Here is a 21,492-nt window from a genome sequence, read left to right as displayed (position 1 = left end):
GTCTTATATCCTTGACCCTGTCATTACCCATACCAACCGCTGATAATTTTCTGAAGGGCCAATCAAGATGGGAGGAAGAAGCACCATCAGCCAGTATTCTACCTTTTGTTTTGTTTTGTTTTAGTTTATTTATTTATCTTTTTTAGAAATCTCTACACCCAATGTGACACTTGAACTTACGACCCCAAGATCAAGAGTCACACGGTACTCAATCTTTTAATAGCAAACATGTATGTGTCACTGTGTACCAGGCACTGGTTCTAAGAACTTTGCATATGAACTCTCATTTCATCTTTAACACATCTATTCTACATGTGAGAAAACAGAGGCACAGAAAGATTAGGCACTTTGCTCAAGGTCACACAGCTCTTAAGAGTTGCAGCCAAAATTCAAATCCAGAATCCCATGTTCTTCACCATTGCGATGCCTTGATTCTTGGCCTGTCATTGCCTTCTGTAAGTGTTTTGTTTATTAGCCTGGCATTCGTCACCTCCTCCAGGCAGATGCCAGCATGCCTTGTCTCAGTGTTATTTTTCTGTGCCCCCCACTTTTAGCTCAAATGCCTGGGACTGTAGCCACCACCAGCCTTGTCAGGGTACTAACCCCCTTCTTTCTACTTCTGGGGTCTTTCTCAGGTTAATCCTTAATTGTGAAATACCCTTCTCTCTCATCACTGTACACTAAAATCCTTACCAGTATTCAGAACATGACCACAGATTCCATTCCACAGGATCTTCATAGATAGTGCTTCCTTATCTCGTGCTAGTAATAATTATACCAACATTAACAATACTTCCATTTATGCCACATTTAATCCTCACAATAATCCTACCATTAGGATTTTTGATATCATTATTATCTCTATTTTATAGATGAAGAAACTGAGGTAGAAGAGAAAGTTAAGTTTGTCAAGGTCACAGACCTGTCTAGTGATGGATAGAATCAGAATTCTAACCCAGGTAGTCTGCTTCCAGAGGCTGTGCCTGAAGCCCCTATAACAAAGTGTTTATTCTTCTGTTACTAGAAGTATCAAATTCAGAGGCACCTGGGTGGTTCAGTCAGTTGTCAGTTAAGCATCCAACTCTTAATTTTGGCTTAGGTTATGATCTCAGGGTCATGAGATCAATCCTCATGTTGGACTCCATACTCAGTCTTGTTATTACTTTTTGCTAATCGGTGGCTTGCCTAAAATATTAAAAGCTGTTGTGGATGTTATTCAGTAATTCATGAGCAGGATTTATTATGTGCTACATTGTCTATCTGTTCACTGCTTCCTTGATTTTCTGTAATGGGCTTTTCTTTGGGGATGGTGAGTCTTCCTCGCAGAAGAGACAATCCATACATACGATGGAGCCATTGTAAAGCTGCCAAGATATTTGGCTGTAGAAAGAGGGAGAGTCCGATCATTAGGTTTCTGTTGGACCTTGGAGGGATCAGCCACTCTCTTGAAAATGGTCATTAATGATATGGAACAGCCACATCATCCCCTTGGGCTTACTGAACTCAGAGTAATCTTCCAGTACTGGCCCTGCTGGTTTTTGAGTTGCATCTTTGAATGGGATGTCATGATGATGCTTTCAAGCGCCTTTTATTTTTTTATTTTCAATTAAAAATTAAAAAAAATTTTTTTTAAAGATTTTATTTATTCATGAGAGACACACAGAGAGAGAGGCAGAGACATAGGCAGAGGGAGAAGCTGGCTTCCTGCAGGGAGCCCGATATGGGACTCGATCCTGGGACCCCAGAATCATGCCCTGAGCTGAAGGGGGGCGCTCAACTGCCGAGCCACCCAGGTGTCCCTCAAGCACCTTTTAATTTAAAGGCACAACGGGCCAAACTCTGTGATCCTACTCTTCACTGCCCCCAAATTTAGAGTGAAGGTAAAGAAGGAGACAATAAGGCACTATGAGCCATCAAGTATAGGATATCGTGAATCTAAAAGCGGTGGTAGGGGGATGCCAGGGGTGGCTCAGCGGCTTGGCACCTGCCTTTGGCCCAGGGCGTGATCCTGGAGTCCCAGGATCGAGTCCTATGTTGGGCTCCTTGCATGGAGCCTGCTTCTCCCTCTGCCTGTGTCTCTGCCTCTCTCTCTCTCTCTCTCTCTCTCATGAATAAATTAATAAAATCTTAAACAAAAAATAAAATAAAAAGTAAAAGCAGTGGTAGGTGAAAATTTTAATTATGAAAAACCCCAAAATGCACCCTAACTCACCAAATGAATTGTATCTGATTTTTAAGAGGAATGGATGTTTTTGAAGTAGCCTTTCCAGCACTGTGCCTTGCCCCATAGGAGGTGATCAGAAAATGAATGATTGAATGAAGAATGGATGAGGATCAGGACATAGTGGTCATGTGGATAATTTTTTTGCTGCCTCCATGAAGTGCCAGATGGAGGAATTGGGAGTGCACTGTTTGGTGTTACATTGTATAAGTCACAGGAAAGGAAAAATGTGATTTCTTGTACTTTGTTGCATTAGCACCTAAACTCATATGTCAGTCACCTTTTTTTATATTGTTTATATTGTTTGTTTTTCTTATAATTAAAAGGGTATTTAATAATTTCAGCCACTTAAGAAAATGCAGATATATGAAAAGAAGAAAATAAAAATTACTTCCAACCCTACTACCCAGTCATAACCACTGTTTTTTTTTTTTATTATTTTTTTTATTTTTTTTACACTTTTTTTTAATTTTTATTTATTTATGATAGTCACACACAGAGAGAGAGAGAGAGGCAGAGACACAGGCAGAGGGAGAAGCAGGCTCCATGCACCGGGAGCCCGACGTGGGATTCGATCCCGGGTCTCCAGGATCGCGCCCTGGGCCAAAGGCAGGCGCCAAACCGCTGCGCCACCCAGGGATCCCACCACTGTTTTTTTTAATAAATTAATTTTTTATTGGTGTTCAATTAACCAACATACAGAATAACACCCAGTGCTCATCCCATCAAGTGTCCCCTTCAGTGCCCGTCACCCATTCACCCCCACCCCCTGCCCTCCTCCCCCTCCACCACCCCTAGTTCATTTCCCAGAAGTCATAACCACTGTTAATGTTTTCTGTATATTCTTTAGGCCTTTCTATACAAATATAAAATGACTATAAATATGAATATTTATAAAATGAAACATTCTTTTTTAAAATGAAACATTCTAAAAAAATGAAGCATTCTATTCCATACATGCTATTTTTCAAAAGATTTTATTTATTTATTTATTTATTTATTTATTTATTTATTTATATTTATTTATCCATGAGATACACAGAGAGGCAGAGACACAGGCAGAGGGAGAAAGCAGGCTCCCTGCAGGGAGCCTGATATGGGACTCGATCCCAGGATCCTGGGATCACACCCTGAGTCAAAGGCAGACCCTCTACCACTTAGGCACCCAGGTACCCCAGATTTTATTTATTTATTTTAGAGAGAGAGAAAGAGAAAGAGAGGAGAGAGAGAGAGAGAGAGAGAGCATGAGCAGAAGGGGCAGAGGGAGAGGGAAAAAGAATCTTAAGCAGACTCCATTTTAAATGTGGAGCCAGAGACTGGGCTTGATCTCACGACCCTGAGATCATGACCTGAGCTGAAACCAAGAGTCAGCCATTTAACTAACTGCCCACTCAGGCGCCCCTATACATACTATTTTATAATACTATTTTATGACCTGCTTCCCCCTAACTGTGGATGTACATATGTGTATGCCTAGATCACTGAATGTATATTAATAATACCTCATTGTATAGTGCTACCATAATTTATATACCTGATTTAGACCAAGTGATTGTTATTTAAATAAAAGATGATTACAGAAAGACTTTCAGATATGGGGCTATTTTTACATTCAGAAGATGACAGCAATTATTAGTTTTAAAGATTTTATTTATTTATATGAGAGAGAGCATGAATGGGGGGAAGAACAGAGGGAGAAGGAGAAGCAGGCTCTCTGCTGAGTGGGGTAGGGGGAGAAGGCTCGATCCCAGGACCCTGAGATCATGACCTGAGCTGAAGTCAGACTTAACCTACTGAGCCACCCAGGTGCCCTGACAGCAAGTAATTATTTTTAAATAATAAATTTCTTAAAGGATGAATTCTGTTTATAGAAGTATAGCAAATGCCTCCTTCAATCCCTATTCAGGTAATAAATGTTTGTTAAACATTGAAGTTTCTTTTCTCAATTAAAAATGACACTGAATTAATAAAAATAAAAAAATAAAAAAATAAAAAAATAAAAATGACACTGCAAGGGGGCAGCCCGGGTGGCTCAGGGGTTTAGCACTGCCTTCAGCCCAGGGGGTGATCCTGGGGACCCAGGATCGAGTCCCACATCAGACTCCCTGCACAGAGCCTGCTTCTCCCTTTGCGTGTGTCTCTGCCTCTCTCTCTTTCTGTGTCTCTCATAAATAAATAAAATCTTATAAAAAATACACTGAAATGAACATTCTTGGGGTCTCATTTGCTTATTTCCTTAGTGCAAATTTCTAGAAGTGAAGTTTTTAAGTCAAAATTGCCTATTTTTGAATTTTTTTCTTAAACATTTTATTTATTTATTTGAGAGAGAGAGCACAAAGTGGGAGGAGAAGGAGAAACAATCCCTGTTGAGCAGGGAACCCGACATGGGTTTGGATCCTAGAAACCTGGGATCATGACCTGAGCCGAAGGCAGATGCTTAACCAACTGAGCCACCCAGAGACTCCTGTTTTTGAGGTTTTAATGCAGAGTATCACATTGCCCCCAGAAAGACAGCTTTGGTGGCTCTCCTGCTCCCGTGTCCTTCCACCAGTGCTGTCAGGCTTAAGCACTCTTCTTATTTTTCATAAATTTATTGGCTGGTTGGTTTTTTTCTTGTGTTAATCACTTCCTCATCTCCTTTGATCCATTTTCTCATTTTTATTGAGGTTTTCATCTGTTTTTTATTGAGTTGTGTGAGAGTTTCATATATTGCATATTAGCTTGGGAATACTGGTAAGTCTACAGTATTGAGTTTTTCTGGCCAGAAACATACTATCTTTTTTTTGATCCATCTCTCCCTTCTCCCGCCCCTGCAAAGCCATATGGTTTTCCTCATAAACTTCCTGTGTATTTTTGGTTTAGTTTCTTCTCAGGATTACATTTTCTGTGTTACTAATGAATACAATTTTTTCCCATTATATTTTCTAAATCATTACTGCTGAATTTTAGAAAGTTCCTGATCTTGTAATTGGCCATTCTGTAGGGGTTTGATTAGAATTACATTGAATTCATAATTTCACTCCAGGAGATGTGTATTCTGTGTAGGTAGATTGTTTACATTCGCAAAACATTGCTTTTTGACCTCTTTTTGGGTTGGTGAGTTGGATGGAGACATTTGACTTGAGGGTATGAAGACAATTTAAGTTTAGGTAATAGTTTTTTAGAAGCGAAATGGAGAGCCAGAACAGACATAGACAAGCTAAGTAAAGCCAGCAGTTCCAGGGTTCTGGGATTTTCAGGGCTCTGCTGTAAGTGGCAGGAGAGCCGAGCCAAACCTCTCTGAGTCAAGAGGGAAGTATGGTATCATAAAAGCTGGACAGCACCAGGGAGACCTGACTCTAGGCATGCCCTTGATTCTGGGACGGAAACCCTTTTATCTTGTTACTCCCCTTGGCTCTGCTTCCATGGGTTGGTTCCAGCCTCAGGTAGGCTCTCCCTAATGGCCTCAGGGTGGCTGCCAGTGCCTCCTACGACATATCTTTTCAAGTTAAAATCCAGCAGGGTATTGTCCTGGAGTTCTTAGTGAAGGTTCTGGGAATCAGAGACTTAGGCTGCCCAGCCCTCTCCTGGTCCCTAGCCTCACTCATGGAGCCTGAGGGTGGAGCTTGTAAGCTGAGAGGGGAAGCATGGTCCCTTCAAACACTAGTTCAAATGTAGTCCTGGACCAGGAGAATCAGCATCACCTATGAACTGGTTAGAAATGCTGGGTCCCACTCTAGGCCTCTGGGGGTGGGCCCAGTGATCTGGAGGTCAGCAGGTCAGCAGGCCCTCCAAGAGGTTCTTTTAAATTTTTAAAGAGTTTGCTTATTTATTTGAGAGAGAGAGAGTGTGCAAGAATGAGCATACATATGAGTAGGGAGAATTGCAGAGGGAGAAGCAGACTCCCCACTGTGCAGGGAGCCCGAGCAGGGCTTGACCCCAGGACCCTGAGATCATGACCTGAGTTGAAGGCAGACACTTAACCCACTGAGCCGCCCAGCCATCCAGCCACCGAACGCTTCCAAGTCGTTCTAATTCAGCGTAAAGAACCACCGCCCTAAGAGCCAGATTAGGTTACTCCGGCCTTTAGAAGGAAAATGGTGGCTGCTGGGACATCACTACACCATGTTAATGCTGAAAATAATGACAAGGTGGGAGTTTGAATTGGAAAAAATGTGACTATATAAGGACAAAGATTGCAGAAGCATTTGTATCAAATTCTTCCTTTAGGGAATATGTATGTTGACTAAATATCAGTACTGCATTTTTTTTTTGAATGAGGAAATAATGTCATTGAATGAAACTCTTTTATTTTAATGTCATCTAGTTTGCTGGGAAGAGCTAGTGCTAATAACCCTCGGTGAAATAGTGGCTGTCCTTTATTGAAGGCCTGCTATGCACTAGGCACTTCCTGGACAGCTTTCCTTCACTCCTACAGTTAAGTGTTCATATGAGGAGATGAGGGCCCAACAAGTGAGGAGACTGGGTGGTGGGAGAAGCAGCTGGAAATTCAGGTCTGTCTGATTTTGAAGCCTGTTCATGTCCTCCTTCATTTCTAAATTGGAAAGGAGGCGGGCGTCTATTTTTCAGAAGGCTCTATTTATCATCGTGTTCTGCACATTTTAGGGCTATCACCTAACTTTCTGTTGAGTTTTTAGAAACTATAAAAAGTGGAAAATCAGGCCTTCAGTTTGACCTATCTGGGCTTCTGCTGTTTGCAAAATTATTTCTGTTTCTATGTGGCACTTAATGAGCGTTTAATTTTTCTTTCTTTCTTTCTCTTTCTTTCCTTCTCTCTCTCTTTTTAAACTCACTGATTGCCAATGCAATTAAAATGTGATTAGGCTGTGATTACTCAAAATCTTCTGTGGCTCCTTCAGCCGCATCACCGTAATGGCTTAGACAGCTTCTATGGCAGCTGAGATTTTCCAGCAAGGGGAGCAGAGAGACATTTCATTTACATAATGGTGAGGCTCCTAAAGTGCCAGGCTCCCTGAGGAAAGCAGTGGGAATAGGATCCACAGAGCAGGAGGTGCAGCCACACAGGACAGCTAAGCACCAGTGGTCTACTTGAAAGCACAACACACTTAATGCAGCTGGGCTCCAGTGCTCATTCCACTTCAGCATCTGTTTGTAATTCCTGTGGTGTTACTGGAAGTGAAGAGGAAGCCACTCTGAAATACATTAATTTATACTAAAGTATGAATGACTGAGAACGATGAAGCTTGTAGGGAATTGTTTAGTATTTGGAGTTTTAGGCAGTGTCATAAAGAGAAGTCAGGGGGGCTTGGTAATTTTGAACTGTGTAGGGTTGAGGAGGTCATTTGTAGATCCTTGAAGACTCTGTTCTTGTCAGTTGCCTTAAGCTGTTGCTGATTTACCCCAATGCTCCTATTGCTCTTTTTGGGAATTCTTAAGTTTTCTAACAGCTCCAAATCCAAATCTACCCAGTTCTCCCTCCCCCACCCCATAGTCTTTTCTCAGAGCAGGGAAATCAGATTGTTCGGTAGAAATTGTTTGCAGGTAAAAGGTGTTCGTGAATCAAATATCAGTAAATTGGGAATGACGTTTTTCCTCTGTTGTTCAGAGGGGGGTAGAGCTGAGTAATGGAACAAATTATTGAATTAGGAAGATTCAGTTGGAAAACTCAGTTTGGGCTTCTCACCAGAAGGCTGTGGTGGTCCAGGAGGTGGCTTTGTGGTCATTTCAAGGAATCTTTTGGTGTTTATGTATTCTGTGCACTCACTGCAGACTGACTAAATAATGTGTCCCACCCTTACGAGATATTACTGCTTTGCAAATATAGATAGATGCTACAAGGGTTTATAAAATGTAAATGAATTGAACTGCACTTCTGAATCTAGAGTTGCTTTAGGTCATTATGTGTCGTTGAACTCTAATTTTCAAAAAGGTAAGATCATGATTCTCAGGGTACATTTAAATAGAGCACAGATCACAGGTTTTCTTTGATTGGCTAATTCACGAGGGAACCAGTTGTTATTACCTTCAAAGCATCTGAGAAGCTAGGATATTTAAAGGTAACTTGATTGCTGAATTAAATATAAAATCAGTGTCTCAGGATCATAAGGTTATATGTTCCACTGGACAGAAATTTTTTATATCTTTACCAAATAAAAACCTACAAGTTAATTAGTAACTTGATTAAGTCTGGGACCTTTAATCAATAGTCAGCCTTGAGATGAACTTTCATCTCTCTAGACCAGGGGCCAACAAACCTTTTCTCTAAAGGGCCAGATTGTAAATGTTTCAGGCTTTGTGGGCCATAGTCATGTCATCTCATATTTTTGTACCTCTCCTCCTCCCCTTTCTCCTGGGTGGTACAAAAGTAGGCTACGGGCTGGATTTGGCTTATGAGTCATTGCAGTATGCCAGCCTCTACCTGAGACAGTCCTTGGGTGGCCATTTCTCCATAGGACATGAAAGGGCAGGCTGCCTACCTCTTCTCTTTTCCAAGTGTCACATTCGTTTTCTGACAATGCTTTCTCAAAGAATAAAATCAGAGCACAATCACTGTTTTGTGGGGTAAGGGTGCTGGTGGTAAAATTTTGACATTAAAAGATTCTTCATATTAGAAAGGTTGGAAACATTTTCTTATGTTCAAAAAAGGACCAGTTTTGTTGGGAGTGGGAAGCGAGGGGCAAAGGGGCTAGTTTCAGACATTATTTAATTCTGGCTTTCTAGAGGGATGGACATGGTGGTTTAGGCAATGTTAAGCTTTTCTACGTGTTATAAAAGTTTCTCTATTGCAAGTCAGCATTTTAGAAATGATTTTGGAGGGGGGGGCCCTTGGTGGTGCATTTGGTTAAGTATTCAACTCTAGGTTTTGGCTCAGGTCATGATCTCGAGGTTGTGCAATCACACCCTGCGTCAGGCTCCTTTCTGTCCCTTTCCCTTTGCCCTTCCCCTCATGCGCTCTCTCTCTCTCTCTCTCTCTCTCTCTCTCTCAAAGTAAATCAATAAAATCTTTGAAAAAATGATTCCTCTCCCTTTCCCTTTGCCCCTCCCCTCACACACTCTCTCTTTCTCAAAGTAAATAAATAAAATCTTTGAAAAAAATGATTTGCCTTGTCTCAAACTGCCTATTCTATCCACATGAAGAGGGGTCTGCATATTTTGAGGGAGTGTGCACACTGATGTTTCTGGAGAAGAATCAGCAGTAGCTTCCCTGTTGGATTTATTCACTTTCACTTTCTCTTTGGAAGCAAATATTAACTGAGATTTATTACCTGTTGAATTTTTGCAAATGTGTTGAGAGAGATGCTCTCTTGCTGTTGGATCCAGCAAGAGGTCTTGAATAATGTATGGGGTGGTTGCTTGATATTGATAAACATGGTTAATTTTAATTATAGAACTAAGATTTATACCAACTTTTTTCTTTAATTCATTTTTATGATTTTTGAGTATACATTGAATTTTTTCTAACCAAAGAGATGAGAAACGCCTTTGGAGGGCTTAATGACATGTTTGGATATATGGAATGTATGGATCTGTCCTTTTCTTTATTTGTTTTGTCCACCCATTGGCTGTGTTGGTATCCAAGCAGTGTTCCATTGTATGACCTGGGCTTAAAGTGGACAATGTTCATTAAATAGTCTGTTCGATTAGTTAAGTCATTGTTTTGGGGAACAGTTCCATGGGAGAGGGGAAGCTTTGGTTTGGGTATCATATCCTCTATTTCATGAAAACTCTAAGAAAGCAGCTTCATTTGGGGAGACCAATACTCTACCTCAAACTGAAAAGTTGGTCTTTGATACAGAAGTACTCCAAAGAGTTTTAAAACCCAACCAAGGTCAAGAAACATGAAAAGGTCTCCACTCTCTTCCTTCTTTACTGGGAAGGGCAGATTCTTAATGTTGAGGGGCAACAGGGAGGGTAGACCAGGGTAGGATTCCTGGGTCACTATTTCAGAAACTAAGTGTCAGGCAAAATGGTTGTGTCATTCATAATTGACAATAGGTGGTTTATAGAATATATACAGTATAAGATGATATGAAAACAAATGAAGAAATGGAGTGAACAGAGTTATTCTCTAATTCACACATTTATTTATATACTTAAATACTTAGGAAGCGCCTGTTGCATGATAAGCCACCATTCTCTGTGCTAGGAATATTTCAGTAATATAACAGACCAATTTCCTGTCCTTATGGAGATATATTTTAGTCTGAGATAAAAGGAGATAGACAATAAATGCACAAGTAAGTAAGGACATGGCAGGAGTTACTTCATGCTTTTTGGACAATAATAAAGCAAGGTTGGGGAGGAGGTTAGGAGTGAGGGTGGGAGTGGAAGGGAGAGTTGCTATTTTATAAAGTGGTTCAGGGATAATATTTCATCCATGACTTCAGTGAAGTGAGGCGTAAGTCATGTGACACCCGAAGAAGAGTTTCAGAGAGGGAACACTAAATGTAGAGGCTTGAAGGCCAGAGCCTGCTGGGTGTGTTTGAGGAGCAGCCAGAAGGCAGGAGTAGCTGGGGTGGAATGGGGGGGAGTTGCTGGGGTAGGATTAGGGGAACATGGGAATAGCTGGGGTGGAGTGAAGGGGAGAGGGAGTAGCTGGGTGAAGTGGGTGGGGAGTAGTTGGGTGAAGTGAGAGAAAGGGGGGAGTAGCTGGGTTGGAGTGAGGGGGAGGGGGAGTAGCTGGAGTGGAGTGAGGGGGTGAGAGGAGTAGCTGGGTGAAGAAAGAGAGGGGGGAGTAGCTGGGTGAAGTGACAGAGAGGGGGAAGTAGCTGGGTTGGAGTGAGGGGGAGGGGGGAGTAGCTGAGGTGGAGTGAGGGGGAGAGGGGGAGTAGCTGGGGGGGAGTGAGGGGGAGAGGGAGTAGCTGGGGTGGAGTGAGGGAGAGCAGGAGTAGATGGGGTGAAATGAGGGGGAATGTGGGAGGAGTTGGGCTTCAGAGGCCTTTGTGAGAGGAAGAGTTTACTCTGAGATACAAGATAATACTGGGAGGGTTTTGAACAGTAATAACCACAATCTGACTTCTATTTAAAGGCCACTGTGAAAGCCATACTGAGAATAGTAGAGGGCAAGGAAGCAAGCAGGAAGCCCAGATAGGGGGCTGTTGTAGAATTTCAGACAAGTGATGATGGTAACTAGGATCAGGCATTACTAGTGGAGCTGGTAATAAGTGGTTTGATTCTGGATATATATATATATATATATATATATATATATATATATATTTTAAAGATTTATTTATTTATTTATTCAGAGAGCGAAGAGAGAGGCAGAGACACAGGCAGAGGGAGAAGCAGGTTCCATGCAGGAAGCCCGATGTGGGACTCGATCCTGGGTCTCCAGGATCACACCCTGCAGGCGGCACGAAACTGCTGTGCCACCGGGGCTGCCCTGATTCTGGATATATTTTGAAGGAAATGTTGACATGATTTGCAGATAGATTGGATGTGTGTAAAGAGCATGAGCAAACTTGGAACTGATGTAACATTGTGTGCTATACTAAAAAAAATTTACGAGAAAGATAAAAAGAAAGATGTATGTGAGAGAGAAGTCAAGATTTTGTCCTGAATGGAAGAATGGAATTACTGTTAACCAAGATAGATAAGGTTGGGGAAAGAATGCTAAACAAACTGGAAAAGAAAAGGAACTTCCTTAACCTGATGAGGAGCATCTACGAAAAGCCCACAGCTCATATCATGTGGAATGGTGAAAGACTGAATGCTTTTTCCCAAAGATCAGTAACAAGACAGGGATGTCCACTCTTGCCATTACTTTTTTTTTTTGAGAGAGATAGGTGGGCAGCCCAGGTGGCTCAGCAGTTTAGTGCTGCCTTCAGCCCAGGGCGTGATCCTGGAGACCCAGGATTGAGTCCCGGGTCAGGCTTCCTGCATGGAGCCTGCTTCTCCCTCTGCCTGTGTCTCTGCCTCTCTCTCTCTCTCTCTCTGTGTCTCTCATGAGTAAATAAATAAAACCTTAAAAAAAAAGAGGGGGGGGGGCAGAGGGGGAGGGGCAGAGGGAGAGAGAGAATCTCAAGGAGACTCCCTGCAGAGCATGGAGCCCCATGAGGACCTCTATCCCAGGACCCTGAGATCATGACCTGAGCCAAAATCAAGAGTTGGATGCTTAGATGACTGAGCCATCCAGGTCCCCCCACTCTTGTCGTTTGTATTTAGCATTGTAATGGGACATCCTAGCCAAGGCAATTAGGCAAGAAAAAGAAATAAAAAGCATCCAGGTTATCAAGGAGGAAGTATAACTTGTCTCTTTGCAGATGATATAATTTTGTATATAGAAAATCCTAAGGAATCCACTAGAAACTATTAGAACTAATAAATAGGTTTAGAAAGATAGTAAGAAACAAGATCAGTATACAAAACAAAACTCAGTTGTATTCATGTGCATTAGCAATAAACTTTCAGGAAATTAAGAAAATAATTCAGTTTAACACCATGAGACTGGATGAGATCACCCAAAGAGAGAAAAAGGATGGAGAAAAGAACGTCTGCGGTCTGAGCTCCAGGTCACCGGTGTGTCAAGGTGAGGGAGATGAGGAGGAGCCAATGAGACAGCCAGACAACCGAGAGATGGTTATGTGCTGGGGGCACATATTCGAGGAAGGAGGAGGTGATCAGTAGTGTGTGATGTGGCGAAGGGGCAGTAGGGTGGGGACTCGTGGCCAAGTAAGTGGAGGAGTCTGGGTGAACAGCAAAGGAGAGAAGGAAAGAAAGGGAGAGTTGAGGGAAAAGGCTCTGTCCAGAAACAGTTACTTTGGAAAATAGAATAGAAATAGAGCACTAGAAAAACGAATATGCAACCCCATTTTTTTCCTTGTTAGACTCCACAGACATATTATTATGACAGTTTGTAAACACTCAATTTCTGTATCTCTTTCACGTGGGCTGTGACGGTTTGCAGAGTGGACTGGTACTCGTCTGTGGAACTCACTCTGTGTTGTAGGTCTAAGCCTGGCCAGGGGAACATGAGCTGGAATTCATTCAGGATGGGTAGGTACGGAACACTCTGCTAGATGGCAGGAGGTACTTGTTAGAGCATCAACATTGGTCTTACACTCCAAGGCTCTGTATTTCCATGTTCAGAAAGAACAAAGTCTGAATTTTGGTTCCATAGAGTTTATTGTGAACAAGTCAGAAACCACAAGAAACCTATTTAGAAGCATTATCCCTTTCTATAAAAGACAACAGTGATCTGTGGTCTTCCTCATAATCCTGACATTTGTATGGTATTTTAGTCTGAGTTGCTCATTTAAGCTTTATACAACCCTGTGAAGTGGGTGGATTTTTCATCTGTGTGAAGGAACAGGCTCCGAGAGAGGCAATGGCTTCTCCTCCCTCATGCTGCTTAGAAGCGATAGGGCCAGGACTGCCCTTTAGACCCGTGAACTCACCACCAGACTCAACTGTGCGATTTTTAATCCCCTTCCAGATATGAATTTCGTGTCAGCTGTACTTTGATAGTTTATGCCCTGCGTTACTATGAATTTGCAGGTTGAAGTTGGTGTCACCATGGGTGGGTGTGTGGTTGTGTGTGTTCTCAGCCTAGCAAGGAAAATAGACTTTGTCTTTCAATGTAAACAGTTGCTGAGTTGCACTGTTGTTGCCTTTAAACTCTGATCAGGGGATGCCTGAGTTGCTCAGGGGTTGAGCCTCTGCCTTCGGCTCAGGGCATGATCCCCGGGTCCTGGGATTGAGTCCCACATCGGGCTCCCTGTAGAGAGCCTGCTTCTCCCTCTGCCTGTGTCTCTGCCTCTTTCTCTGTGTCTCTCACGAATAAATAAATAAAATCTTTGAAAAAAAAAAAACAACCCTCTGATCAGAAGGCTTGTTGGTTTCTAGAAATGCTGCCTTGTAACAGAGTTGTTTCCTCTTTCATAGTGTATGAATTATTTGCGTTCATCAGTCACATGGGAACATCTACAATGAGTGGCCATTACGTTTGTCATATTAAAAAGGAAGGAAGGTGAGTCTTTTTTAGAAGATCAATGATATCTGTGTTTTTTTGAGCACCTACTGTATGCTGGCTCTCTGCAAGGTGTTGCACATATTATCTCAACTGGTTCTCACAGTGGTTTTGTAGGGATATACTCCTAAAGCCATTTTACATATCAAGCCACTGATGAAGAGAAGCCGACTAGCATGCGCTTATTAGGCTGGACATAGCTGGGTCAGAGCTGGTATTGAAAGCCACTTTCAACCATCGTACCAAAACGGCTTCCCAAAATAAAGATACATCCTGCAGCGGAGTGTGTATGTTTGGGACCTCCATAGGATTGCTAGTTTTAACCAACAAAACAAGGAAACCAGGTGCCCTGTTAAATTTGAATTTCACATAAACAATAACTTTTTAGTATAAACCTACCTTAAATATTATGTGCGATGTATTTATACTAAAAAATGATTTGTTACTTCCCTGCTATGTAAATTTGATTGGGTAGCTTGTATTTTATCTGACATCCCTAAACATCCTGTGTTTTGGCTTATTATGGCCTTGCTGTAGGCTTCTGAGCTTTGTAAATAGAATGGCCAGGTGTGTGTTGAGCTGGGAATGAGACATTGATGGGATGGAAGGCTGCCGCTCTCTTCCGGACCTTCTCCTTGGGCTGGATCCCCCACAGAGCCCACTGGTTTTTTTCCTGTGAGCTCCCCTCTGAGCAGCCTGAGGCTCAGTCTCTTGCTTGAGGCAGTGCTCGGCAGTGCTCCAGAGGATGCCAAAGAAACCTAGAACCTTGCCCTTGGTGGGACATTGACCTCTCACACCATGCCACACACTGCAGGAGACACCAGGTCCCACCAGGGGCTCGGTTGTGCTCCTTTTTGAAATGTCTTTTAGTGTTGTCTTCTTAACTTGATGAATGAAATAGTTGAGCACAGGCACTTGATTTATAGTGAATTCTTGTTATTACCAAGCGTGATGTTCTTTTCAAAATACTTGTCTTAAGAATAGCTTCATTATAACTTCAAAGACAATACAGTTTATGGTAGGGAATTTGTAAAATATAACAACATAACAAAGAATATGTCATTTGGAAGCCTAAAGATAATCATTATTTATATTTGATACATTTCTCTTTTATTATTTTCATTGGAAGAAGGCATAAGTCTGTATACACATATGTGATCCATATAAATGGACGTATGTACTTATAACTTTTCTAAAAGCTGAAAGTATGCACACAGCACATACAATTTTGTAACCTTTTCCCCACTTCATACTATATTGTGATTATTTTCTCACTTTGCCGAATCTTCTTTGAAGACATTCTAATAGTTGTGTAATAGTTCTCTGCATGGCTCTTCACTTCTTATTTTTACCTAGTTTTTTATACCTCAGGCTGAAATAAACACCTATCGTACATGACTCTTTGACTGAGTTTTTGAGGCTATCTATGGATTTCTACACAAGGGATTTTGAGATCAAAGGGATTAAAATATCTGGAGACTCCTTTCATAACTGCCTTTTGATTGACCTCGAGAAAAAAAAAAGCCGTTGCAATTTCTCACCAGCATTCTCTCTTTTCATACAGTAGGCTTGAGTTTGGTTATCTTACAACATCTTGATTAAATATGGTACAGTAAGTTGTTTTCTGCAAAGTTTCCTGGGACTGACTGAAATCCATTGAATTTTTCCATCTTTTGTTTTCAGGTGGGTGATCTACAATGACCATAGAGTGTGTGCCTCAGAAAGGCCCCCCAAGGACCTGGGCTACATGTACTTTTACCACAGGGTGCCACGCTGAGCCTCAGATGTGCCAGTCGGCGAGAGGAAGCCACACGCCTTTTTAATTTGCCAAAAAAAAAAAAAAAAAAAAAAAAGCAGAAGTTGGGACAGCCAGACATGAAGGAATACATGGGGTATTTATAGTTTATTTAAAGAACATCATTTGACGCCTTCTGAAATAGAACTGGGAAGAAATTTCTATTAGTGATGATACACTACTGTAGATAGTTTTTCTTTTTATAAATGTTCAAGGAGAGGATGATTAAAAAAATATTTATATTGCTGGTGGGGGATCTGCCACTGTCACACCAAAAATGAGAATGTGCCACCAGCCCTCTATTATGCTTTGAGGGGCCAGTGGTGTGGCCTCACCCACATCCCAATAAACCAACAGCCCAGTTTTGTTTCATATCGAAAATCAGTAATGGGTTGGGCTTTGTGACATAATTTTTTCATTACACACAATTTCTGACCTATCCATGTATAGAAGATTAGAGCATCTGCAATGAAAGGTATTTTTAATTTAATCATATTGAAATTCATAATGTGATTGCGTGAATGTGTGAGGGTGAGACCATTATCGTCAACCAGGAAATCTGCAACGGGCTGGTTTTTAAAGGTTAAAGCAGTTGGTATTAAACATAGCTGGGAAAAGCAAGTAACTATTTTAAAGAAACTATAACTCAGGATATCAACATATAAAACTATAACTCAGTTTTAAAAATTGGTTCCCCACTTAGATTTTCAGGCATGAAAAGGGCTGAGTCGTCCCCGTAAGTGCTATCAAGAATTCACCCGGGTTTATGACATTTTGCGGTGTAACGCCAGATATCCACGGCAGCACAATATTGTTCTTGGCCAAACAAAGGTAGACGAATTCTTTCTCAGAAGCCCTTCCTGCCAAGGCATAGTGTGTATTTTTAGTTCAAATAGCTAATTTTACCATAACATATATAACAACTCCCTGGAGTCACACTAAGTGCCCCAAATTTGTCTGTAAGTTTCTTGTCCCTGCAGTCTTTGCCTGACTCCGTTTCTACATTTTCCTGGGGCTGAAGTCTCCTCTCTGGCCTTTCTTGGCTAATCACATCCTGACTTGCCTTCGCTGCTTATTTGCTGTGACGAGTGGTGTGATCTTGGGCACCCGAAGGGCTTTGGGTGCAAAGAAACTTTTTATGACGTTATGAAAGAACCATCATTTCCATTTTGGTATTTCTGTCTTTTTGCAACCTGGGATCAGACCAGAGTTTCGAACGAGGTGAAACAGTGCAACAAGAGTGGTTTATAATCTTCATGCAGCTCTGTACTGAATGCCAAGGTCTCTGGCGTTTCTATTTCAGATTGTCCAGTCAAATGAAGAAGAATCTATTGCAATTTGCTTAACATGCATTTGATTGGTAGGAAGGATCTTTCTAGAAACTGTAGGAAAATAAAGTAGAACCAGCTGGGTAAAATACCACATGGACGGTGGATTACGACATGGTGAGTTGTGAATAGTCAGGATTCTGGTTATGGTCAGGGCTTCTCTCATGGGAGTTCAGCTACACCGTGTGTGTGAGGGACACCGAGTCCCGAGGCCCAGCGCCCAGAGACTTGGGTGCTGTCCTTCGCTGGCCAGGTCCTTCATCCTCCCTGTGCCTCACTTTTCTTATCTGCACAATGACACCTACTCTCTCCTGCCAGCTGTGCTTTGAGGATATGGTGAGATTTCATACAATGACCCTTGAAAAGAGTAGCAGGTGGGGTGCCATGTGGGTCCTAGTAGACAGTGTGCTCCCTCTTCTCGTCTGATGTTTTTCTTCAGTTTGGGAACAAATGCAGTTGGTATGGGGGGAGCTCATGATGCAGTAATTCCCTCTCGACTTGGTTGTGCCCACCAGTGTCATCCTTTATTGGTGATTCCAATATCCTCAAGCAGCTGCACACCATCACATGCACCCTGACTCCTATAGAAATCCCCACGCTAAGCAGCCTTACAAAATCCAGTCTCCTTAGGGCTGAGTGTCATGGAATCATGACTCCAAATACACATCAAAAATGACTTGTTTTCCACGCTGTTACAAAGCAAAGGCCTTCTTCCAGGGTGGGGGTGGGGGGTTACTGGGGCTTTGGATGGAAATGTGGACAAAGATAGCATGTGTATTTTGAACAAAATAAAAATTTTGTAATAAAACTTTGCAAAATGGTGTAAAATCAGTGTAAGATTATAGGCTATACAGTACTTACTTTCGTTAAGTAGAAAAATAAACCTAGCCCTTTCGATGCCTAAACATATTGTAAGAAAGTACACTATGGCTGCCTTTTTTTCCTGCCTCACAAAACAAAGGGCTATTTCTACAAGGCAAAGTTTTATATATGTGCTACTCTTTATTTCAGATTGAGAGTTGGGGAAAAACTGGAGCAAATAATGGGTTTCTTTCTTGCTTAAAAGTGTATTTATATGTATACCTTAATATATACGAGGCAGGTTTCCCTGGAATAAAAGTCTGGAACATACTGCTTCATTTTACACACATATATTGACAAGATTACTTGTGACTGAAAACTGGAATAATGTATGGATTTTGTCAACAAAATCAGCCTGTTAGGAGTCCTCTGTGTGAGGCGTGGTGGTATAATTGTGAAATTCTCATTGTGTGTGGGTGTACGTGTGAAAGAGTGCACTTTTTTTTTCCTGTAAATATCTTTTGATATCCATTTGTGTAAAATCCCAATGAAATGTCTTTGGAAAATGTATCAAAGTTTTTATTTTGTCAATGGATCTAAATGCCCATATTACTAATCAGAAATCCAGTTTGGTTCAGATTGGGAATTTTTTTTTTAAGGGAAAAAAAGCATGCAAGGAGGACTGTGGGAAGAATCATATTTTAATGCCATTTTACATCAATGTTGCTTCAATATTTGAATTGACTTGGCTGTTTTCTTTCAACTATAAGAGAATGTGCCTGCCATTCCCCATGCTCTCTTTGGGCTACAAGAAGCCTACCACAAGTAGCTTGAGCCTGTGACTCCCAACATCATTTATTCCCATGACCTGAATTGGCTGGAGCCTCACTCACAATGCCGACAGAGTGCATCCCGGTTTGTGGTCTGACTCCACCCCCAGGCCACGGGCCCTTAACCTCTCTGGGCCTTTTTCGTTACAATGAGTGTGTTAGGCTGGATAAGCTCAGAAGTCCCTTCCTGCCCTGACATTTGATTCCATTTTATTTTCCTGTGTTTACTACTGGGGCCAGACATACGGGATGTGAGGGATCCCAGAGAGGTTAGTTGTAATGTGTTGGTTTGTTGCAGCTCATACACCCCAGTTTATACGCTGCATCATTTTGAGTGTCCCCACCTCAACCTCTCTGCCCACTTTCTTTGGTAATTTTACTACTCCCTTCTCTTCCCCTCCATTCTTGAAACTCTGTTTCTCAGTCCATGGAGATAGTGCATCTTCAAAAATGAAAAATCTATCTGAAACACCTCCTGAGATGAAAAACCTCAGAACCACTTTCCACTAAATCTGTAACATGTACAGAGTATTTTCGTACTCTAATTCAGTTAATTCGTAATCTAAATCAGTGCTGAGAAAGTTGTCTATCATAGAAAGGATGTCTTTTCCTCTTCCTCTTGTAGGCATCACTGTTGCTAAATCACATCATATACAAAGTCTTGGGGAGGTAGCAGGTAACTAGCAGGATGAGGGAATAGGATTGAATGAAGTGTGATTCCACCATTTACCTAGGTCAGAAATCCTAGGTTACAGAACAAGATTCTCTATTCTTAAGTTGGTGTATAAGGTCACCTACCTGGTGCTATGAAGATTCCCTTCTCTGTAAATCATCTTGAAAGAGTTTGTATTAAAATTCTCTAGCTTTGTGCTATTTAGTGCAGCTGTCAATAGCCACATGTGGCTAGTGACCTCTTGAAATTTGGCTTGTCCAAATCGAGATTGTGCTGTTCACATAAAATACACACCAGCTTTTGAAGACTTGGTACCAAAAAAAGGGGAATGTAAAATATTTCATCAATATTTTATTTTATAGTGATTACCATGCTGAAATGACAATGTTTTAGATGAATAAGGTATTACTAAAATTTCACTTACTCCTTTTTATCTTTTTTTAATATGTCCACCAAAAAATTATTTTTATTTTTATTTATTTATTTTTCCACCAAAAAATTTAACAGTAGACCTGTGGCTTGCATTGAATTCATATTGGACAGCGCTGCTCTAGATTCTAGACGGCTTGGCATAGGCAGTGAGGTGCCACATGTGGAAGGTCATTCTCGCAAGCATCCAGGTAGACAGAAGCAGCACACATATTTTCACTGGAGTCAGGAGCACTATGAGGCACAGAATGCCCAGAAGGCAGAAGATTTTTCTTTGTAAAAACCAATATGTATAAGACTCCAAGTAAAAAAACAAAAGCAAACGAGCCCCAAACCTTGTTCCTTCGGCTTTGCTTAGAAGCTGCTAACTTTGCACTTATTTTTCAAGCATCTTCCACGTGCCAAGGATGTTGGCTACATGAGGGTGCTGGGCATATTTGCTTCCCTTTAGGCAACATTCTCTTGTGGTCTCCCCTCCCCAGGTATTGTTTGGTTTGTTTGGAGCTGGGTGTGTTGACATACGGTGTAGATCTCGCTGCTCCTCCCGGCCTTGGCAGAGCCTGTCGCCTGCGCCCACCTACCCAGCAGGTTTTGATGTTGGCTCCTAAAGAGTTTGTATTTATTTTATTTTGCACTAGTCACAGTTGTTGTTAAAATATCTCAACTGTTTTGGGAGAGATTGCCTGTGATGGAAAGAGAGATGGATGATTTATTTATTGCTTCAGTTGTTTTAAAATTAAAAGCTATTCTCACAATCTGAGGTCCCTTTACGGCTCTTTTTTCTTTTGCAAAATGCCAAGTAAATTGATTCTGCCCTTTGCAGGTTCTCATCCATCAATGGAACAGGTAACTGGAGACAGTGACTAATTTTATTTCTTTTTAGGATTTCTTTGTGTGGGCACTCAGGCTGCCTCGTTCCCATCGATGGTGGAATGTCCGCAATGGTGCAAGAGTTTACTTCTGTGGAGGAGGAAGGGGCTGCAGCAGGGAAGAGTCTGATGTCTTGTAGACTTTCTCTACTGGATGTTGGGTCTAATAGTGGAGTCAGTTTGGACCCTTCTGTGGTTCCACAGTTCCCAACTTGCTGGTAGCTTCCCTAATGTAGGTGCAAGCATACTCAATGAGCTGGTTGCACCAAGGGATCTCAGTATGTCTGTGGCAGCATGTTTATAGGGTGTATGAGTTTCCTATTACTGCTGTAACAAGTGACCATAAATGTAGTGGCTCAAAAGAGCTCATTTATTAGGTGAGAAGTCTGAAAATGGGTCTTACAGAGTTAAAGTCTAGGTGTCAGCAAGGAATCCATTCCTTGCCTTTTCCAGCTTCTAGAAGCTATTATCATTCTTTGACCTGTGGCCTCCTAACCTGTGCTTCTAAGGGCATTACTTAGTGTCTGCTTCCATTGTCTTGACTCTCTGACTGGCTCTCCTGCTCCCTCTTATAAGAACCCTTATGATTACATTGGGCCCTTCCAGAAAGTCCA

General features: G+C 41.6%; 1 protein-coding gene across 1 annotated transcript in view; it reads left to right on the top strand.

The window, feature by feature from the left end:
- Nucleotides 1-20,764, top strand: part of USP13 (ubiquitin specific peptidase 13) — a 118,999-nt gene extending 98,235 nt beyond the window's left edge. Inside the window, exons 20-21 of the mRNA XM_041731763.1 lie at nt 14,069-14,153; nt 15,837-20,764. Coding sequence (XP_041587697.1) covers nt 14,069-14,153; nt 15,837-15,930 — 179 coding nt within the window. The 3' untranslated portion in view covers nt 15,931-20,764. The remainder of the gene's footprint in view (nt 1-14,068; nt 14,154-15,836) is intronic.
- The last annotated feature ends 728 nt before the right edge of the window (nt 20,765-21,492 follow it).

The sequence above is a fragment of the Vulpes lagopus genome, chromosome 17, assembly GCF_018345385.1.
Source record: "Vulpes lagopus strain Blue_001 chromosome 17, ASM1834538v1, whole genome shotgun sequence".
Taxonomy (NCBI): domain Eukaryota; kingdom Metazoa; phylum Chordata; class Mammalia; order Carnivora; family Canidae; genus Vulpes; species Vulpes lagopus.
Note: the sequence above shows the minus strand (reverse complement) of the source record. Positions and strands in the feature narration are given on the sequence as shown.